The sequence below is a fragment of the Primulina eburnea genome, chromosome 18 (genome assembly GCF_022965805.1).
Source record: "Primulina eburnea isolate SZY01 chromosome 18, ASM2296580v1, whole genome shotgun sequence".
Lineage (NCBI taxonomy): Eukaryota > Viridiplantae > Streptophyta > Magnoliopsida > Lamiales > Gesneriaceae > Primulina > Primulina eburnea.
In genome coordinates this window covers 46,413-67,314 of record NC_133118.1, presented here as the reverse complement: position 1 = coordinate 67,314, position 20,902 = coordinate 46,413, and the positions used below count along the sequence as shown (strand labels likewise).

At 37.5% G+C, this 20,902-nt stretch overlaps 1 protein-coding gene across 2 annotated transcripts; it reads right to left on the bottom strand.

Annotated features, from left to right (window-relative positions):
- Positions 1-11,228: 11,228 nt before the first annotated feature.
- LOC140819481 (uncharacterized) lies at positions 11,229-20,646 on the bottom strand. 2 transcript variants are annotated; one of them, XM_073179598.1, is made up of 13 exons: positions 20,294-20,646; positions 19,799-19,855; positions 19,616-19,689; positions 17,800-18,660; positions 17,591-17,684; positions 17,382-17,483; positions 15,109-17,237; positions 14,890-15,004; positions 14,720-14,780; positions 14,079-14,230; positions 13,177-13,571; positions 12,680-12,767; positions 11,229-11,642 (listed from the first exon to the last, which is right to left on the bottom strand). In XM_073179598.1, exons 1-11 carry the CDS (start codon positions 20,367-20,369, stop codon positions 13,228-13,230), a joined length of 4,065 nt encoding a protein of 1,354 aa, XP_073035699.1. In that variant the 5' UTR covers positions 20,370-20,646; the 3' UTR covers positions 11,229-11,642; positions 12,680-12,767; positions 13,177-13,227. The 2 variants fall into 2 exon arrangements, with proteins under 2 accessions (XP_073035699.1, XP_073035700.1); XM_073179599.1 differs by having other exon boundaries at positions 11,229-11,626.
- Between the last annotated feature and the right edge of the window lie 256 nt (positions 20,647-20,902).

The window sequence follows — 20,902 nt, the reverse complement described above, 5'->3', positions numbered from 1 at the left end:
CCCTCGAATCACAAGCTGCCCACTAGGGAGGAGTTAAAAGGAAGGGATTACTGTAAGTATTACAATTCCTTCAACCATAGTACTAATGCTTGTTGGGCTTTCAAGAATGTCTTGCAGGAAAAGATCAACAAGGGGGTCCTGAAATTTCCCGAGAAAAAAAAAAGCAAGGATAGTGAATAAAGATCTGTTCCCCCCCCCCCCCCCCCGTAGTCAATGATAACATGATCGGTACTGCCTTGCATTTTTAATCAATGAGAGGAGAAGGAATGGGAGTTGGGACATGTCCATTAAACCAAGACTTACCATAAAAAAGTGTTGGGTGCCTCGAAAAATGATATTTGAGGTTAAAGAGAAGAAGACAGAAGCTGCTCATGGAAAAGATCACTATTACAGTGGGGGCAGTCTGAATTATACTGAGAGGAATATGAGGTATGACAGGGAATCCATGGCCAAAAGGTCGGAGAACCAGTACCTCAGAAGGAGCCCATGTTCTTAGTCGGTGAATAGCGAGAGAAGAAGTGACTGGCAGTCATTTCAGAAAATAATACAGAGGCCATCTCTTCTGAACACTGATAAAAATTATGAAAGGAAATCCCGCTTTGTTGTTCCTCCCAGAGCAATTCCCGATGGCGTATGGAGGCGGGTAGAACATCAAAAATTCCCAAAACATCTTTCTCGGACCCAAAAACGATGTCTGTTGAGAAAAAAATCTGCTGAGAGTAGATTGAAGATGGAAGAGTCATGCAAAGAGAAGAAAAAATTTGGAAGGAAGGCCACTGAAGATAAAAAAAGAAGAAGGTGACGATTTGTTATCAGAGGAAGACGTTGAACCAGTCAAGAAGTCTACTTTCGGGGTGGGACAGATCCTCGTTTCATTTGAAGGTGCCACTGGCGCATTAATACTGCCATAGGAGTTTAAATGCAAAAGAACGTTTGAATCCGATGTATTCACTGGAAATCAAAGTGGTACATAATCCATTCAAACTGATATTTTGAATGAAAGCGTCGGTGTTCTTATCGATGAAGAGAAAAGAGTGTTAATGAAGCGACCCACCAACGAAATGACGAAACATATCAAACCACTCTACATTGTAGCACACATGAATGGAAATCCGTTGTCTAGAGTGTTGATAGATAGTGGATCTTCTGTCAATATTCTACCCCCACAGAATTCTGCAGAAGTTGGGGAAAAGTGGGGAAGACTTGATTCCGACAGAAGTCTTTATGGCAGCTTTTACTGGAGAATCAACCAAAGCTTTGGGGGTTTTACCAGCAAATATTACTGTAGGGTCTCGATCCTCTATGTCAGCCCTTTTCGTGGTCAATTCCAGTGCTAGCTTGCAAACTTTGTTAGGGAGGGATTGGATTCACTCCAATCATTGTGTACCATCATCCTTGCACCAATTATTGTTGACGTGGAAAGGAAATGAGGTGGAAGTGGTACATGCTGATTGGAATCCGTATCAATCTAATTCCAATGCCATAGAAGCTATATATTATGATGGAGCTTTTGGTCCAATTAAGTTTCGTAACTATAAGGTGGATGAACAACCAGGAGCAGTGTACATGGACACTCAAAAGGTTAAAGAATCAGTTAAGAAGGTTCTCAAACCTACTGCCATGGTCTCTCCTAGACCTATGGTCCGACTTATTATCGAGGAGGTCGATGATTAAGTTCACTAAAGAAGATATGGAAGTGGCTGCAACTTTCGAATGGATAGCCACATTGCAGCATCTAGTGAATGAAGTACAATCTCAGGAGTTGTGGGACATTGACGGAACTGAAATAATATTCGAAGATGAATGTGATAACAGTGAGGAAACAGAGTTACAAATGGAGGATCTAATCTTAGCCCCGACACAAATAGAGTATCGACATCTGGAGACTCTAGATCCCTTGGAAGAAGTGAACTTGGGGACCATGGAATGCCCTAAAACCACTTATATCAGTATGTTGTTAGAGAAGGATGTGATGAAACAAAATGAGTTGGAGCCAGAGCTTTATACAAAGACAATGATCATGGAACTTGAAGATTTGGATGAGTTGAGAATGCAAATGTATAATGCTTTGATACTTCAGAAATCCAAGGTGGCTAGAAGTTACAATAAGCGTGTGAATAAGAAAATATTCGAGGAGGGAGACGTAGTTTGGAAGGTAGTTCTACTCGTCGGATCCAAAGACAGGGAGTTCGGTAAATGGTCGCTCAATTGAGAAGGACCGTTTAAAGTTCATCGAGTGCTGGATGGAAATGCATACTGGTTGGCGAATCTAGATGGTGAGCCACACAGGAGGTGCATCAATGGCAAGAAATTGAAGCATTATTATCCCAGTAGTTGGGTGGGGATATCAGAGATAAATGGTTCATGAAGCTGGATACGATGAAGTTTGGTACATAGTAGGCTAGATGGCCACTTTGTTTGAATCTGTCATATCAACTTGTAAAGAGTTCTGTAAATATGCAAGGAATAGGCTTTTAAGCCATTCTTTACTGAAGTTGTTTGTAAATAATGATGGAGCATATGTGAATAGATAAAAAGAAAATTTGCTCACGGAATCCTTTGCAGCTGATGTGTTTTTAAGAGAATAATGTGTTGTCTTGATAGCCGAATTGATGACGCGTAGAGTACGTTTATTCTATATTTCGATACTTTGATGGTGTTTGAAAAGTATGGTGATAATGAGTCATGGTGATAGCATGTTGTGATAATATTGAAGAAAACAGACTATTTAGCCGTTGTTAATTTATTTTACAGAAATTCGGGCATAATTTCCCTTGTAATCGTGACATCCCAAAAATACAAATATGTGTAAACACATGTGGAAAAACCCAAGCAACATGTATAACATAATTCAATCAACAAAATTTGATTTCCAAGCATTATCCAACATCCAAAATTCAACATTAAGCCAAATCAAGGAAAATAAATACAACCAATCAAAAGATCTACCACAGAGTGGTCCGAACATCGAACAAAATACCAAAATGAAATTTTAATGGTGATGCATGAGCGCTTAAGAAAGGTCAAGACGGCGTAATTCCTCCCACTTGGATATGTACTCTGCCCGAATCTGCTCTGCTGTTTTCAAGATGTCCTCGCACTGCTGATAGCACCAGATCATCACCCAAGCATTGGATGTCGGCTTTGAGCTTATCAGAGGAAACTTTCAAGGCTTCACTATCATGCAGAAGGACCATCATATCGGTTTTATGTTGATTTAGCCTTTCTCTCCGAGAGCATGATGTCAAACTTTTCTTTTGTGCTTTGAAATCTACCACTTGAACCAACGTCTCCGAACAAGTGAGGCTTGAATCCTGAAAAGCTGAAAACACTGAAGGCAGATTATTTAAGATATCATGCAGTGGGTGTTGCAAGGTATTGCTCATAAAAAACTCACTCGGACATATTCACAAACACCTTGAGGGCAGCATGAAATGTGACATATTCTACTATATTTTTGTAGCTCCAAGCCATAGCCCAACGGATAAAGCCCAACAGATAAAATCATATAGCTACAAGCCATAGCCCAACGGATAAAGCCCAAGAAGAGTTGCAGTTTGGTCCAAGAAAAGCACGATGTCGGGAGTTGAGCCATGATCCAACGTGAGTGATCGTGGAATGCGGTTGAACTTCTCTGTGGAGGGCGACAAAAACTGAAACGTCTCACTCATTTTTTAAAAAAAATGTGGAAATAAATTTTTTTTTTTAAAAAAGCTCGCCATTACAAAATAACATTTAAAAATAAACGTCTTTATTTTACAATAAAAATATCACAGTTTAAAATGACTAACATCAAACGTAAACGAGTAAAAATCGTAATAGAATCATTAACGTATGAAAATATTCATCTCCTCTCAATCTCATAAATCATAATGCGGAACACATGTGGTCCTCGGGTCGTGTCACCGCACCAGGTCTGCCTACTCAGAGTTCAGCACCTCCAGTCTCCTCATCATTAAGCTCACCTGCATCACACACGCCTAGTGAGTCAAAAGACTCAACACACATGCACCGTTAATAACAAGTACATATATGTAGCACACAACAGTGAAAAATATCATACTCAATATATCTTTCATGAACTTAAAAGCATTCGTGTGTGCAGTAAAAATCATATATGTAAACGTGTCCTTTAAAAACATGGCAATAATCATCTCATGTCATCATATACGTTTACGTGTCGTGTAAAATCATATCGTATTAAAATCATGTCATCTCATGTCATCATATACGTATACGTGTCGTGTAGAATCATATCGTGTAAAATCATGTCATCTCATGTCATCATATACGTATACATTTTCTTTTTAATTGAATTCAGCTCATTAGCTGTGACTTTCGTATCATCACGTCTTCATGTCAGTCAATGGATCCATCTACGTATAACCACAGTACTGGGCGGCGGGGACACCAGCGACACTCGCACCCGTCAACTGGGCCTCGGCCTATCATATCATCATATCATGTCAATGGAAATACGATCGTCGGGCTCCTTCTGGGGCCTTCTCCCGTAAACGGGCTCCCTCTGAGGCTTTTTCCCTCACGATATCTCCAATCATATCATCATGTCATCATGTCATCGTATTAGTCACAACTAAATCACTTCCTTCAAAACGTGTCATCATATTCATCATTTAATAAAATCATGCATATACGTAATTTTTCTTTTAAACCAAGCATGCACCGTATTTATCATAATTTCATAAATATCATAAACGTGATGCATGAACATTTAAAAATATCATAATTTGTGCTCAGGGCGCTGTCAGGACCAACATCTCACCCCAGGTGCAAAATGACCATTTTGCCCCTGGAAACCCAAAAATTATCGTTTCACCCCTAGACGTAAAATTTCACCTTTTTGACATTTTCTCAATTCCATTGACTCTAACATGTCCCAAATAATTATTTAAGCCTACACGGATTTTCCCATATTTTATTTGGCATAAATCGATGACTTTTAAATTTATCTTTAACTATAACAAATTAATTCGTTTTAATCCCAAATTAAACCAAACCTTAACATAAAATTCCCAATTTAAAAAGTTAGACTTCTAATAATTATTTGAGCTTAAATATAATTTCCCATAATTTTATTAAGCTTAAATCTAGACGTTTCCATTAATCAACGTTTCGTACGACGATTAAATCCAGAATAATTCCAAAACTCATTATTTTGATCCGAAACTTACCAAACTCCTTAAAATATCCCAAAACATATTTATAAGCATTCCTAGATGTAAACTCGAGCTCGTTTTACAACTTGACTGATTCGTTTTAAAACTTGGACCGAGGTCCCAGTTTTAACTCGAATCGACTCGAAACTTAACCAAAACTTTCTCAACTTTTTACCACACCTTATAAACTCTTAAAAGACCTTAATTTTCCCAAGACCAGCCCCTTAGGCACTCGAACAAACCCCGGACAGCAGCTGGAAAAAATCCAGCACCTATTTTCACTACAACCCTTGTCCTGTTGTCCAACTTGTCCCTTCATGCGCTCTAGCCTACGCTTCAAGTGATCCAGCCACTACCCAACCTCACTTAGACCACCTTAGGACCCTATTAGACTCATAAAGCTCACGGCCACAGCCCCAAGCAACCCAAACCACACCCATGATCGCTAGATACAACCGAAGCACGCCAACAACCCAACCAAACCACCCCTCAACCTACTCCTTCGCTCATCTCCTGGACCAAGACCAGCAGCTCGTGGCCCTCTCCCAGCCCTGTCACGGACCCAAGAGGGTCAGCTCCTGGACCAGGATCGAACCATGCATGGCTGCCCACACAATTCACTAGACTTAGTCCTTACTCACGTTAAAAGGATCAACCGCTTGGACCCTTAAACCAGCTGGGTTTCGATCATTACACAGCCCTATACATCCTCGATCTGCACCTGGTGCAGCCCCTTCAACGTCACACAAGCAGCCCTTTGCACCGAAATAAAGAAAACATGAGTTGCAACCAAAAACCGTGAGATTTCATGCAAAAACCGTAAGAAATAGCCATATATATTCAAGGACTGAGCAATTTAAAAACATCACACATATCACAGCACATATATGACGTAAATGATGCAGAAATAAGGGTACGGGGCGTGCCTGATAAATAAACGCAAGAGGAATGAAGAGAGGAGCACCGGATGAATTATTCTCTGTAAGAATAAAGGAAACGGAAGCAACCAATTGCCATTTAATAGAAGAATGCTGCTGAACCATCTACATAATGAGAGAGTGGTGGGTTGTCGGATGGTGGGAGGGTGAATGGTGTAGGGTAGGTTAGGTATAGTTTAATTGTAATTTAGGTTAATTAAAATGTGCACTAATGAGTCTTAATTAAAATAAAAAGGTTTTAAGCCCAATAAGCTTAAAAGTAAGCCCATTAAATTCAAACACTCTCTCGAAAAATATTTCATGTTGGAAAGATTTTTAAAATATTAACCAAACCCTCAAAAATTCCCCTGATTCGATAAAATTTACGTACCGTTAAAAATAAAATCATACGGTTAAAAAAAATAACCAATAAATCTCAATTCTTGAAAAATACCTTTAAAACATCTTAGATTAATTAATAAAAATTAATCGTGTAATAAAAATAGTTTTCTTGAAAATTCTCCGGTCCGGTCTCGTTCCTCGTTTGAGTGTGAAATGCATCTAAAAGCCCTAATGCATGAGCTTTTAAATTTTTACGAAATAATTAATACTATGTATTAATTATGCATAAAATTAATAAAAATAATTAAACACATAATTTAAAATAAAATCCTAGATATGCGCATTCAGGTTACGTGAATAAATTTCTGGACTTTACAAAAACAGAAGGAGGAATCAGAAAGAACCCCCGACAAAATCAACAAAGAAAACTACAGCAAAAGCTCTGTAGAATTCCTTATCCATTTTATGTGTGTTTATGTCAATTTCTAATTCTAGTAGCAAAGTATTCCAAATATTTCATATGTTCATCAGTCTTCTTTGTAAAAATATTGGTCAAGTTCATAGCAACATAATGATATTTGATGTTGTTAATGTATTCCTCTTAGAATCTTTTCATATTCCTCGTTCTGTATTTACGTTTTTGAGCCATTTCGAAGGAACTATAACTAACGGTCAAATCGAGACTCGCAACGCTTGGTAAACGGAGTCAGATCATTCACAACTTTGGCACGATCACGTGCCTGGCACGCCCCGCAATTTTCGAGACAAACACTATGTTATTATTTTCAAACAAGAACTTGCATACATGAAGTATGAAATGAAAATAATTGTCTTTTGAGATTTTCTTTAAAAACCATCTCTCCATTAGACATCTTTTTGGATAATATTTTAACCATTTTCGTCTAGTTTTCACTTTCAATCTATTTATTCTTCTGTTGAGACACAAAATCAATCCCTCATCCTCTTGATCCAATATAGTGGAAAGCTACCAAAAACAACTGCATGTGTTGAAGCTCCAATAAATACAATATTCACACATCTATAGCACATTTGGGCGGACTCCAGATTTTTGGATCATTCTTTCCCATACAATTTCAATCTTTAAACTAAACTCAAAAAAAAAAAATAGAAAGAAAGATGCAGATGCATTATTCTTCACTAAATAAGTTGTTCATGAGTCAATTATTTCCAAAAAGAATTGTTTGTTCAAATACCAGAAGAAAAAAAAAAGCTTGGACAGCATTAAAGAGAGTATTTTGAAGGTACATCGAAGGTGATTACTGAGAAACTTTAGAACTGTTCATTTGGATTTCGAGACCTTATTTATGAAATGCGGAGATTCAGTGCAAGATTTCCGTCCCAAATTTGATGAAATTGTTAGTCGATTAAGGCCTTATGGAGAAGAAATTTATGATTAAACAATTGTGGAAAATGTGCTGAGAAATTTGAATTCAAAGTTTGATCATGTTGTCGTTGCAATTGAGGAGTCTAAGGACTTATCAACATAGTCATTATGTGAGAGTTGAGAGTAAAAGAAAAAAAAAACATAATCATTTGATGAGCTAATGACATATCTACCACATAGTTATTTGACAACAAGGATGTCGATAAGGAATTAAAAATAATTTGGGCTCAAGTCTTGTAAAGCATATCAATACTAAAAAAATCATCGAATCATAACTCTTCGATAGATACATGTTTTCTAACCCTGAGACACACATGACAATGGTCGATGAGTAGTTCCATCATTGATGAGGCAACGGTTTTTTGATGTGGTTCTTAGCAGTCTCTCCTCCAAGTACAGCTGCTGAAGAATGGGCATTCCATTTAGTTGTAGAAGAGTGATCCCAATGTTTCTTGCATGAGATACGGCCATGATTTTTGAAATGGGTATCATAACTAAATGGGAACGAGGCAGAAGCTCGAGTGTGTCAAGGCATGTGCTTTGGGTTGGCCATGAAGTGAATCCTCGCAAACTGATGTTGGGTTCCTTCACTATTCCCGCTTCTGTTGTTGGATTAGTGTTGGTCTTTCAAGAAAAATCTTTCCCTACCAGCGACATTTTTGATTTGTTGACCGATAAATGACCATATGAAACCAGGTCGTCCATGAATGCCGCAAGCCCACTCACACATTGGATATGTGTTGGAAGATTCAAGGGAAGCCCATTGATGGGAAGCCAACGCGATAGCGAAGATAAAATGCAGTGGCAACAGAAACCCAACATTCAAACCGAAACCTTTCACAAAAGACCAACTCAAGACCCTCCAAAAAATGTGTGAGCAACTCACTATTGCATCTCCCATTGGTATTGGCTCTAGTAATGTAGCCCATACAAGTATATTATCCCTTTACACTACATAAAGTAGTTGCCTAGCTCCTGGATCGTTGACTCTTGTATTTTTCAGGATTTGGCATCGGGGTGGACGATTGGCAGTGCTTAGCCTTGTTCATGATTATATCTTCTCAATATGGATGTTCTCGAGAATCACCTGCCCAAAAGTGTTCCCAATAAACCATTGCCTCACTTTGTTTCTGCTTTGAATTCAGTTAGGGATAATGATGTTTTATTATGGCATTATGGTTTAGGACATTCAAATTTTTGTCTTTCAAAGTTTTTTCCTTTCTTATTCAATAATTAAATTTTTTTTATATCTTAAGTTTGATCATTGTCAAATGTCTAAATATACTCATATGACTTTCAGACAACACCATCTTAAATTATCGTCATATTTCTCTCTTATACACATTGATATTTGGATCCTCCAAAATCCCCAATCTTAGAGTCACACAATGGTTTATCTTTCCTTTTTTTATTATCGTACATGTCTCTCTTGAGTTTTCCTAATAAAAGATAAATCTCGAACTACTCAATTTTAAAAACAATTGCATTCCTTATTCAGACTCAATGATCTACTTAAATCTCTGTCTCAAGGTTTTTGGTTGTTCATCTTTTGTTCATATCCACCCTCATAATCACCACAAACTTGAACAACGAGCAATAAAATGCATTATCCTAGGTTACTCTCTAGACCAGAAAAGATACAAGTGTTATTCTCCCATCACAACAATATATATATATATATATATATATATATATATATATATATATATATATATATATATATATATATATATATATATTATACCTTCATGGATGTTACCTTTTTTAATCTGAACCATTCTGCCCAATTCCTTGGTTCAGGGGGAAACTTCCAATTTTTTTTAATTGCAAAATTTAGAATTCATATCACCATCAATTCCACACATCAAACCACCAAAAGTTGATAATTCACCAAAGTCAATTCCTCCAGCCCTTGATCATTCACCAAAGACAAACACCTAACTTAGTTCCAACTCAAGTCCCTTGTAAATTAAAACTCAATGTGCCGCATCTTTCCTTTTTAGAAGGAACCATCCTTATCAAGAGAACATACAATCTCCTGTGCAAACTCAAAATGTCCAAGACTGCTCCTTGTTGAAAATTTCGGGTAAAAACACGTATGATGTAGTTGATTCATATACACATTAACATATGGTTGAAATATGGAACTTGATGTCAGACCATTGCGTTGAGGAAAGGGGTTCGAACCTATACATTACATCAAAAATGTAACTTTGTCTAATTTGAAAGTTTTTTCTTACATGTCGTGCCTTCCTCTCCAACATAGACAAGGTTCAGTCTCCGTCCACTATTGACGAGGCACTAAGAGACCTAAAGTGGAAAATTGTAGTCAATGAGGAGATAAGAGCATTGGAAAATAACGATACATGGCAAATCAGTGACCTCTCCTCTGGAAAGAAACCTGTTGGATATGGATACATATATATCATCTTGGTCTTGGTTCGTTCACATATGTTTAGTACCGATTCCACTGATACGTAGTACTATTGTGGAAAAATGTGATATAACGAGGCCTATCTGCAATACCAATATAGTGAAAGTTTGCTATCTTCTACATATGTGTATTCGTTCACTTTTGTTCAAAATTAATTGAAGATGAGGGCAAAAAGGCTTGATAGATGCTCCCTATATATATAGCTAATGCACTCATCTACTCAGCACATGACACGTGTGTTGAGTGATGAATTATGGTCACTCATCAATACGTCATAGTTGAATGAGTGGTCATGATTTAACTACTCAGCATACATGTCAGATGTTGAATGGATAAATATACTACTCATGTGAGTAAGATGAACAACAAGAAAATGATAATTACGATTATAGTGATAAACACGATTAATTGAAAGAGAGGGGAAAAGTACACATTTATCCGCACAATAAACAATTTTTGTGGGGAGTAGTAAAAGCTATATGGAGAGGCCGTGGAACAAACACAATTCGTAGAGGAAACCCATCGAAGCTTTACCATAAAATAAACTTTAATATTTTGAATAAATTGAGTCATGTAAACTAAACATTGACATAATTCATATGAACCACTGCAACGATTCTATAATAAAGCTCAATTACCAAATTTCCCAATTTGTATTTCAGGATTCAATTAAATAAACTGAAAACATATCAAGCCGAATCATAGCAGTTACGAAAGTTGAATCGTAGCAGTGCTCGTAACATATTTCGAGGGGTCAAATGACCTACCAACTAATCTTGTAATATTAATCCATTCCCCAAAATTATCGATCATAAAAGATGGTGGTATTGAAAAAGGAGACCGGTAGAACTCAATGCTTGCATTGTATCTTTCATTCAAGTAAACCATGAAAAGTAAAAAACAGCAGATTTAATTAATATATAGCACTTGCATAAGCTTGGCTAACAGAGTGGTGGCTATAAAAATGAACAAATTGTCATTTCTGATCACTGATTTATTTACAAACGGAGGGAGGGATGAGACCTGGGAACGTTTCAATTTCTATACAAAGAATCCACTACAAGCAAAAAGTTTATTCGCCCTCACTTCCGCAAAATATAGTAAAAAAATTAACTTGTGTACAAGTCCAATTAAGCTAGAAGGAATCTGGGAACATCACAATCACGAGGCTCCCATCTCTGTATTTCATTTTCGTAACTTTGCTTCTGTAACACAAGCCGAGCGAACCATCTACACACCATCTTTATATAAAGGGGTTGGCGTTATCATAAATCAATCATCCTTAAAATAAATTCCAGCTCGAAACAGTAAAATATTATGTTCAACTCATGCCCCACCTCCTTTCTTGCACCTGACATATTATTGTACTGCAAAGCATTCAACATCAACGTATCCATTTCAACTTCAAGAAATTCTATCATAAGCTTTTATCCAACATCCAAACAAAATCATCCACAACCGATACAGAAAATTCCTCATATGCAACCAAAATAATAAGCTGAAGTTTTTTCAGAGTACCGACTACTTTTTCTAAGACATTTCACTTAGAACAACAGACAATAGCAGATATTAAAGTTAGTTTCATAATAAGAGTTAGTAAAATTGAGGAAGATGTATCAAAGAACAAAATTACCGATTGTTTTACTTTATGGAAACAATTTCTCATCCCCAGACAAAAAACCATTTCTTCTTCTCAACATATCCCCAAATAAAATTTTCCCCATCTCTTCATATCTATAACATGATCATTACTTTAAACTTCTCTTTATTTCCCAAATATCCTCCATTAAATATTATATTCAACCCATGGTATACTATTTAGAGATTTTGTAATAACTTTATCCAACCATTTCTGACACGATTTAGCATTTCGAGTAGCAACTGTTTCCTCAAATCAAAAGCATACATTTTATTTTTACAAAATATTTTCTGATGCACTTCGCCAAAAACTCTCAAATTAAAACCAAACCCTTGTATGCACAATTGGTTCGTAAAAATTAAAATATTTTTTCAAGATTCACAACACATTCATACATTTGAATAGAAAACTGACTCTCTCAAAAAAAACCACGCACACACACACACACACACACAAAAACTCAAAAAAAAATGAGATAACAGACGAACAGGCAGATTGCACAATTATAACATTCGCACTGCAGATAAAACACCCAACTCAACATGCACACTAATTGAAAACTCAAAATAAAGTACTCTAAACTGATATTCACTCATAAATCCACCTTTCTGGTCCTTATTTCAGATAAAGTACATATAAAGTACACCCATACGTCACCGGGTCAAAACATCATCATAGATGAAAGAAGTTAATTTTCTTCAAAAAAAAATTGAAATAAACGGACTTTTGTCTAAGAAAATTTTCCCAAAATTAACAATGTCTTACCATTGTGTATCCGTCCACTGCGCAGCTGTTCTCCTCAGCTATCACAACAAGGCCTCGGTCTTTGTTTCAGCATTTTTCCCTCTATTCACTGTACAATTTTACATTGAATTTAAAAAATTCTTCTCATCCTCTTCATTTTCAATTCTCAAGCACGTGAAAATTAGCACAAAGCACCATCTTATTCTCAGCTTGGGCTAAGTGCCTTCAAAACTGACACAACAATTCAAAAATACGTAAAATATAGTTTTCCGTAATTGGGCCTTTCTGAATCAAGCTTTTCAAAATCCAAGGAATAAAAGGGGCCAAACAAACAGGTTCTGTGCCAATTAATGTGGATATAAGAAAATGTTATTCAATCAAACAGACTCCTCTAGGAGTCTGAAAAACTCAAAAACATTTTGACTTAAGACCAGAGCATAAGAATTATAAGGCCAACCGCTTGGAGCGGATTCTGCGTTCACCGCCAGCAGAATCTTGGAATGAAAATATTGACATACCGTGATAAAGAGAAAGCCAGTGTGAGCAAAACCACAACACAGCTGGACTCGTCAATCTTCTAACCGTTGTATCTCACCCATCATGATCCGATTGCTTGTAACCTTGAATCCAAGAAGAGCAGGATCAATCTGCCTACCTTTTTTCCCCTTCTTTTTGTTGCTTTTTGATCCCTGAGCCTGCATAACCCCATCTGATAAATCTGAAATTCCAGTAGCCTGAGTTTGATTTTCTTGATATATTGGGGGTTTCTTAGCATTGCTTTTAAGCATGTCACTAAAAGATGTCTCCAGTACATCAGCAATGCTACCAGATGAAGTGCGCCCAAATTGAGCGTCTTTTTTCCCAGATTCGTCTGAAATTTTCATATTATTCCCTCTTGTTTCTCTCCTCGTCCCTACAAGCCAAAAAACAGTAGCAAGTTAACATAAAAGAAAGGCCTAAAGCAGTTAAGAGCAATAAACCATGAAGATAAAATACAAATTCCAGAATGGCAAAATCAACGATCTTTAATTGTGCGCAAAAACAGAAAATAGTGGATAATTTTGTTACTATGATTTATGTGATTAAATGTGTCATCCTCTCAAACATGTGACCAATCCACTAGGCACCCAGTAACATCAACATACCTACTAGCAACCTGAATAGTCAAAATATAAACATAAATACTAAAGAGAAACCGAACAACCTATCATTAACACACCCAGCTGAAATATCAACTACATCAAGATCAAACAACAAATATGGAAAAACGAAGACTAAAAAAGAAAGGAGGGATGCCCAACTGAAATATCCAGGTACTATAAAAATTACAAGGATGTAAAATCACGTTCAGAAGGAGAGAGACTTTCTAGGAAGAATGAAACCAAACAGCGAAAATAGTTCAACACATCATTAAACCTACCATCAGAAGGTGAAGTGTATAAGAGACTTTTTCCTCGGACACCTGGATCAGCAACAACCTCAGACAACCCCTCTAGAGAAGATGAAGTTAGTGAAACAGGTTGATGCCTCATAAAGGAGTTTTCAGGTTCTTTGAAACTGAGAGACCGTAACCTGGTTAAAATAACGAGGGTAAGAACAGCATGACTAAAAGGTTCCTACACAAATGATTAAATTTATCAATAAAGAAAGATAGCCAAGGCAATAAACGCTAAGCCCAGATCATGCAAAAATAGCAAGTTCATATACAACCATAAAAATCAACTCATCTCTTGCATTTCTCGAACCATCACACAAAATAAGCTGTTAATGCACAAATATCAGATTCAACAAATAACTCATCAGAAGAATGGTCTTATAGGATATTTCTCGATTCAGTAGTTTAGCTTTCCATACATATCCGATAGAAGCCACATCATAGTTCATGAACAGATCTTAAAATACTTCAATACAACAATTTCTGTTGGTAAAGAATAACTGAGGTAGTATCCTCTCAAAAGCATGATCTTCATTAGTCAAAATCATTCTAAAGAATTAAAAATCTAAGCAATTTCAGGAATTTCGATACAAGTACAGTACCCCAGCACAGCAAAAGTTTCTTACCTGTCCTTAGCAGCATCGTCCAAAAAAGAATCAGAAACTCCAATCTTTTCATTGTGAAATCCTGAACATTATTAGGATAGTTTTATCATGGACAGCTTGAAAAGTTGAAATTAAAATAAAAACAAACAAGATTGACAACAAAAAAAAACCAAGATAAGGGGAAAAAATACCATCAGAACCAATTGAAGAGATTCTGCTTAGGACATTGACCGGTATTTCCCCTTTTTTTAAACTTGCAAAGCCATCCTGTTCAACCATTTCCTCTAGAACATCTGTAACTGTCCCCTACATACAACCACCATTACGAATCAAAAAAATTTGCTTACTCCTGCAACTGAGGTCACTTTAATAGATGCCATATCATTCATGCTAGAAAATTTGTAAATTACCAGATAATTTTCTTCAGCCTCAGAAGCAATTGCTCCTCGTTCAACAAAAGCTCCATCTTTGGATCTAAAAGGCAATCCACCAGTATCCAGAATACTGCTTGTCCCATCAGCCAGTCGACTCTGAGGTGGCCCGCTTGAATAACCATACAAGCTAGCATTGAAGGACTTTCCAAAACTTGTTTCTTGATCTGGAAGAAGACCAGGTGAATTATTTGTCATGCCTGAACCAGAATAGTCACCTGAAGGTATCCTTTTCTTGGGTGGTATCCCATTGGTCACATCAAGCCTTTCGGATGACAGATTGCCAGATTTCTGATTAAGTAACTCCATAAGCAAACGCTTTGAGCTGTCATCATTGGCTCCAGCTGACATCCACAAACTAGGATCTTCGACACTCCTTTTGGCATCTGACTCCCTTTTAAGTCTCTCATTGTGAAGGTATATCTGTTGTAGTCTTGACTCCATCCAGTCATTGGGTAATTGACCATTATTCTCATACCAATGTCCATCTCCAGTTTCCAAGTGAGAAGAACGGAATTGATTCGGCATTAAAGGGTGATGCTGAGAGTAAACACCATAAGATTGACCACCATCTTGACTTCCAAGGTTAGCGGTCATTCGAGCAATCTGTTCGTGCATATCTAAACCTTGTGTGCGAGCCATGGAGTTGACATCATCAAAATTAACCCCAGCAGCACCAACAGGCAGTGACATTGAGCGCTCAAAGGGCGACATTCCAGGGCCAAAAAAACCATGTTGAAGTCTATTTTGTAAAGAATAGTTGCGTTCAAAATGGCTCAGATGCTCCTCAGAAGATATTTGCTGAGGAACAAAATCCAAAGGGCCAAATCCCATAGATATTGCTTTATGAGCAGCAGCCGGATTTCCATAGAGATGGCTGGTTCCATCATGTGGCAAACGAAGAACACCTTGCCTTTCTTCTTCCATTTCCAATCCATGCATCAGGCCCAAAGGCATCTGTCTTCCATGCATATGATCTTGTTGAGGAATTTGCTGATCTAAAGGGTGAATCTGTCCGTGCCTTCCATGCGACAAGAGATCAAACAAATCATTTTGCTGCCGTTGATGGGCTGTTTGACCAAATTTAGCTTGAATTAGCTGCTCAAGGGATTGATCAGCTTGCCTAGATGGATATCGAGAATGCTGTTGAAGGTTATTTAAAATCTGTTGTTTTAACATTGCATGTTCAAGACTACTGTTAAGTCCAAGAGCATCACTATGAGACTGTCCATGGCCTGACTCACGCATTTGATTCCGAAGCATCTGCTCAAGAAGCACCTGTCTGGCCTGAGACAGCTGTTGCTCTTTAAGAGCCATTTGTTGTTGATGGATTTGTTGTTGCAGCAGCTGCTGCTGCTGCTGCTGAAGCTGCAATTGCCTCTGCCGCTGCTGTTGAAGAGCCAACATGTGTTCCATATCTTGCCCTGCTTGGATGGCAAACTGTTTGTGGTGCATCAAATTCATACTAGGCCCTCCCTCCGGAAGAGCTTCATTAACAACAAAATCAGACAGCTGCAAGCCTGAACCATCTAATGCAATAGGTGGAATAGGTTCTCGGAGATGAACACCAAAACGCAAACCTGCATCCAATGAACCATCCATTGCAACAGATTTTTCTATGTCAGAACTTGAATCATTTAAATCATCACGAGCGCCTCTAAATTTCAAGTGGGGCATAACATCTCCCAACTCCAAGAAAGGCGAGTCATCAGAAGCATCTTGCAAACGGACTCGCAAATCAGTCCCAAAAAACCCTTGTTCAAACCATGAAATAATGTCCACTCCAAGAAAGGGTCCCTGAATTTCCTCTTGCGGGTCAAGATAATACAAACTTATTTCTTCTGGAGGGATTCCTCTATCAAGATAAAACTCGTTAGGACTGCTCCCAAACTTATTTTGGCCATCATTGGAATGTTTCTCTAAAGATGACATTGCAAAAAGGGAATTAGAATCATCTGGAAGTTCACTGTTATCATCAATTAAAGGGATCTTGGTAACAGCAGCATCTACAACCGTCAGCTTAGCAGGATCAAACTGAGCACCATCAAGGAACTGCATGCCATCGTTATGTTCCTCTCCATATACAGCCTCTGTAACTATATATTTTTCTGCACAAATTTCAGTTTTTACAGAAACAAAGTAAAGAAAATCATTTTTTTTATACGAAACTACTTTTCATTAGAATAATAATGAGGATTACAAAGTATAGTAATCCTAAGAACTACAGTACAATTCAGTAACCAAAATCTCACCACCCAAGAAATTTGATCTTTTTAAGTTATCCATTATCTCTTCAGCACCATCAGAGGAGAGGGCAGGTTCTCTTCCATTGATGGATTCCAAGTTTCCGGACTCTACAAAGAAATAAAGCATGAATGTATGATATCACTGGTAACAAAATAAAGAAAGATCAATAACACAGTCAAATACATATTTAGTGAAGTGACTAAGCTTAAACAACCTGTAGCTCCATTGGTTGATCCATCCGCCCTAAAGGGACTGTGAGAAATTCCACTGCTGTTTAGTTTGCCCTTCCACATGTCGCTTACAATGGCCTGCAAAAAAGGAGGAAGCTTTACATTTCTACATATATTCAAGCTAAAAGCACTTGACATTGTCATGCAGAGGTAAAAAAAATATATGCCATAAGATATTAGATTTGTAGCTCACCTCCTCCTCCTCAGTAGGAGCAACAAAAGCTAGAGGCTCAACAGCAGCTAACTGAGTAACATGGTTCACTTCCTCCAAATTGTCAGGAATGTTATCCAAATAATCTTCGACATTTAGTCTACGGTAAATGTCAAGGAGTTTTGCCCTCGGATACCGATATGTTCCCATAGAAAGGCTGTGTTTTCCTGAAACAATTCCAGTCTCGTCATAATGAGCAGCACCAATTATACCTACCGATGGAGGTCTTGCTGCAGCAGCACTAGCCCGACCACGCCCTACTGCAAAACCAACAGTCGAGCCCTCCACTCGTCCCCTTTCAAGTCCAAATCCTGGTGCAGAACGAAAAGAACTAGACCCACCAGGGATTCCCTCCATCCTGTGGCGTGGTCTCCACTTGTCTCGAGACTCAGAATCACGTTCAGGAATGGAACGGGCATGAGAAACAACTGACTGACTGTCAATCTGAGATTCTTCCTTTTTGACATTAGTTCTTTTATCCACTTTAGCATCTTTTTCTTTCTCATCAGGACCCCATCTTGAAGACCATTTTCCATCATGCCTTGCCTCATGCACAGTAATACGACCGCTGACATCATGCCACCTGTCAATGGCAGGCAAAGCTCTGTTGTCAGAAATTTCTCTGCCAGATGCATTGTCAACACGTCTTTCCATCTTCCTACGATCCCTTCTACCAAGCAATCCAGTTTCCCTTTCTTCTTCACGCCAACGGCCACCAGAATCAGGCTCAGGAGCAATTCTTATCCAATCCTTTTTTTCTTCGGGTGCATCAGGGCGCCAAGCATCCTTCTGGTTCAAATCAACGGGTTGGCCAAGAGTCAAAGTGTTTGCCCCGCGTGTTTCCTACGTATAACAATACCCGTAATAATAAATGGTGATGACTGGTATGGTAACATATTTGTCAATAAGGAAAAAATAAGCAAATACATCTACGAAATCATGATCAGCTGTGATCCTAACAAAATTCTTTTCGATCACATCAAAAGTATGTTACAGGAAACATGTTGGGTTGTTACAGGAAACATGTTGGGTTTGCTTTCTAACCAGCATTGACATGATCTTATGCTCTAGGCTCCAAGCTGTAGCCAACAATAATGGGTCAACAAGACTAATTTCACAGCCATTATAGTTGATCAAATGAAAAGCTAATGCTCATAAGTAACCCTGATGTGAAGTGTACAATAACACATACCACAAATGAACATTTTACAGATTTCATGGTGCCACATTACTCTGTCACGTGTGTTGTACTTAAGATCAAATTCCTCAAATATTATCCTTTTAAGTAAAAAATTCCGACAAAAGGAGCCTATCTTCAACCACTATAGATAGAAGTTCGAACAAATGGAATCAAGGGAAACCTTGTCACCGAAATTCATTCGCTTTGACGAAAAAATAGTGTAACCACGCAATTTTTGCATTATATGTGATTGACAAGGTTGAGGATCATATCATGCCATTCAATTTAAATCAATGAATTGCTAGATTTTCACGTCCTTAACCATAAGGCATAAGTTTAAGAGTAAAAGATGCGAAAACAGTAATTCTTGTTTCAGAGCACATATGAGAAAGGTAATAACGCATCAGTACTAGAGATGACTTGGTTCTGTTACGAAGTTTTCAATTAGTTACAGTTTCAACGAAAATTATGATTTTTCAAATGTACTACTACACCAAATGAGATTTGAAAACCTTGAGCACTAAGATATCAGTTGGCGTATAACAAAGAACTTAACACAATTCAGCGATAAAACAATTCTCGAAAGCAAGTATGTTACTCCAAGGCATTGGAACTTGCCATTTTAAGCTCATTCGGCTTAGCATAGAGCCATTGTGGAGACAGCGGAATGGTGTTCTCTGGCAATGACGGATCTGTAGCAAATATGGACAACGTAAAATTAAGAAAAAATTTCATCACATGAAGTGTTCAACAGAAGACATTCATCAGGTAATAACGTTGGGATAGTAAAAACACAATTACCCTTTGAATCATCCAGCATATCAGCCAACACATTGTCCTCATCATTCCCCATTGAACCTTCATTATGAAAACAAATCAAAACGTCCATAAGAAGATATCATAAGAGCATTCAAACCGCGACCAATTCATGATATCAAACAAGAGCCATAAAGCTAACAAACTCGGCAGGCACTCAAAACAAGGAGCACTGAAATTCAATTTAAAATCAAAGTGAGGTCAAAGGGAAAAAAAATTAAAATACGAAACAGTCATCTTTCCCAGAAGAACAAAACAACCTTATAAAAATTAACTAATGCCCCTAAACCCCATAAAATTACAAACATGAGACGCGAAGATAAAGATATCTATCGTATCCAAAGTCAAAAACCCGATCTGCAATTAAATCAACAAGCCAAAGTTAAGACACCGAAAGATCAGCATAACGTAGTAAAAAAACCCAATTAAAATCAGAGAATTAATCGAAACAGTAAAATCGTGTGAAGAAACACCAAGTACCTTTGAGGGTCAAAGATCGATTGGAAGCCTTCGCTGAGATAAGATCATCCGGTAGATCAAGCTTTCTTTCGGCCATCACCCGAATCGGTGTTCCGAAAAAGTGGCTGAAAATCGAAAGGAGAGAAAAAGAGATAAGAAAGCACGCACGAAACCCGCGACGAGAGCGAAAGAAGCTCCAATCGAAGTTTGGAAGCAGAAATTTGAAAGAGAAATGCAATTCGATAGCAATTGGAGGAGCGAATGGATTCAATGTTATATAATCCAGAAGTAAACTAGGGTTAGCGGATTGCGAGAGAAGAGTGGGTTCGAGTGGTCGAAGAGCCCTAATCAACACGCGCAGATTTGTGATTTCTCCTCTCATTTCTTGGGCTTTTATTAATAATTAATTAATTATTTATTATTTATTATTTATATATTATATATACGTTTTTAGATGTGGGGATTTTTTTTTTTTTTTTTTACTAGACTAGACAAGATTTGAATTGAAATCCATTATTTATTATAATCAAGTCACTTTAAACAAACATGGTATAATGTGATTAGATCCATAATCTTTGGACAAATTTGATTTAAATCCTCAAATGCAAACTTTAATTTGCATTCACTATT

Coding starts and splice junctions, on each gene's coding strand:
- LOC140819481 (XM_073179598.1), bottom strand. CDS start 20,369: ATGGCCGAAAGAAAGCTTGATCTACCGGATGATCTTATCTCAGCGAAG. Junction 19,856..20,293: donor TCGATCTTTGACCCTCAAAG/GTACTTGGTGTT, acceptor TTCATAATGAAG/GTTCAATGGGGAATGATGAG. Junction 17,238..17,381: donor AAGATCAAATTTCTTGGGTG/GTGAGATTTTGG, acceptor AAATTTGTGCAG/AAAAATATATAGTTACAGAG.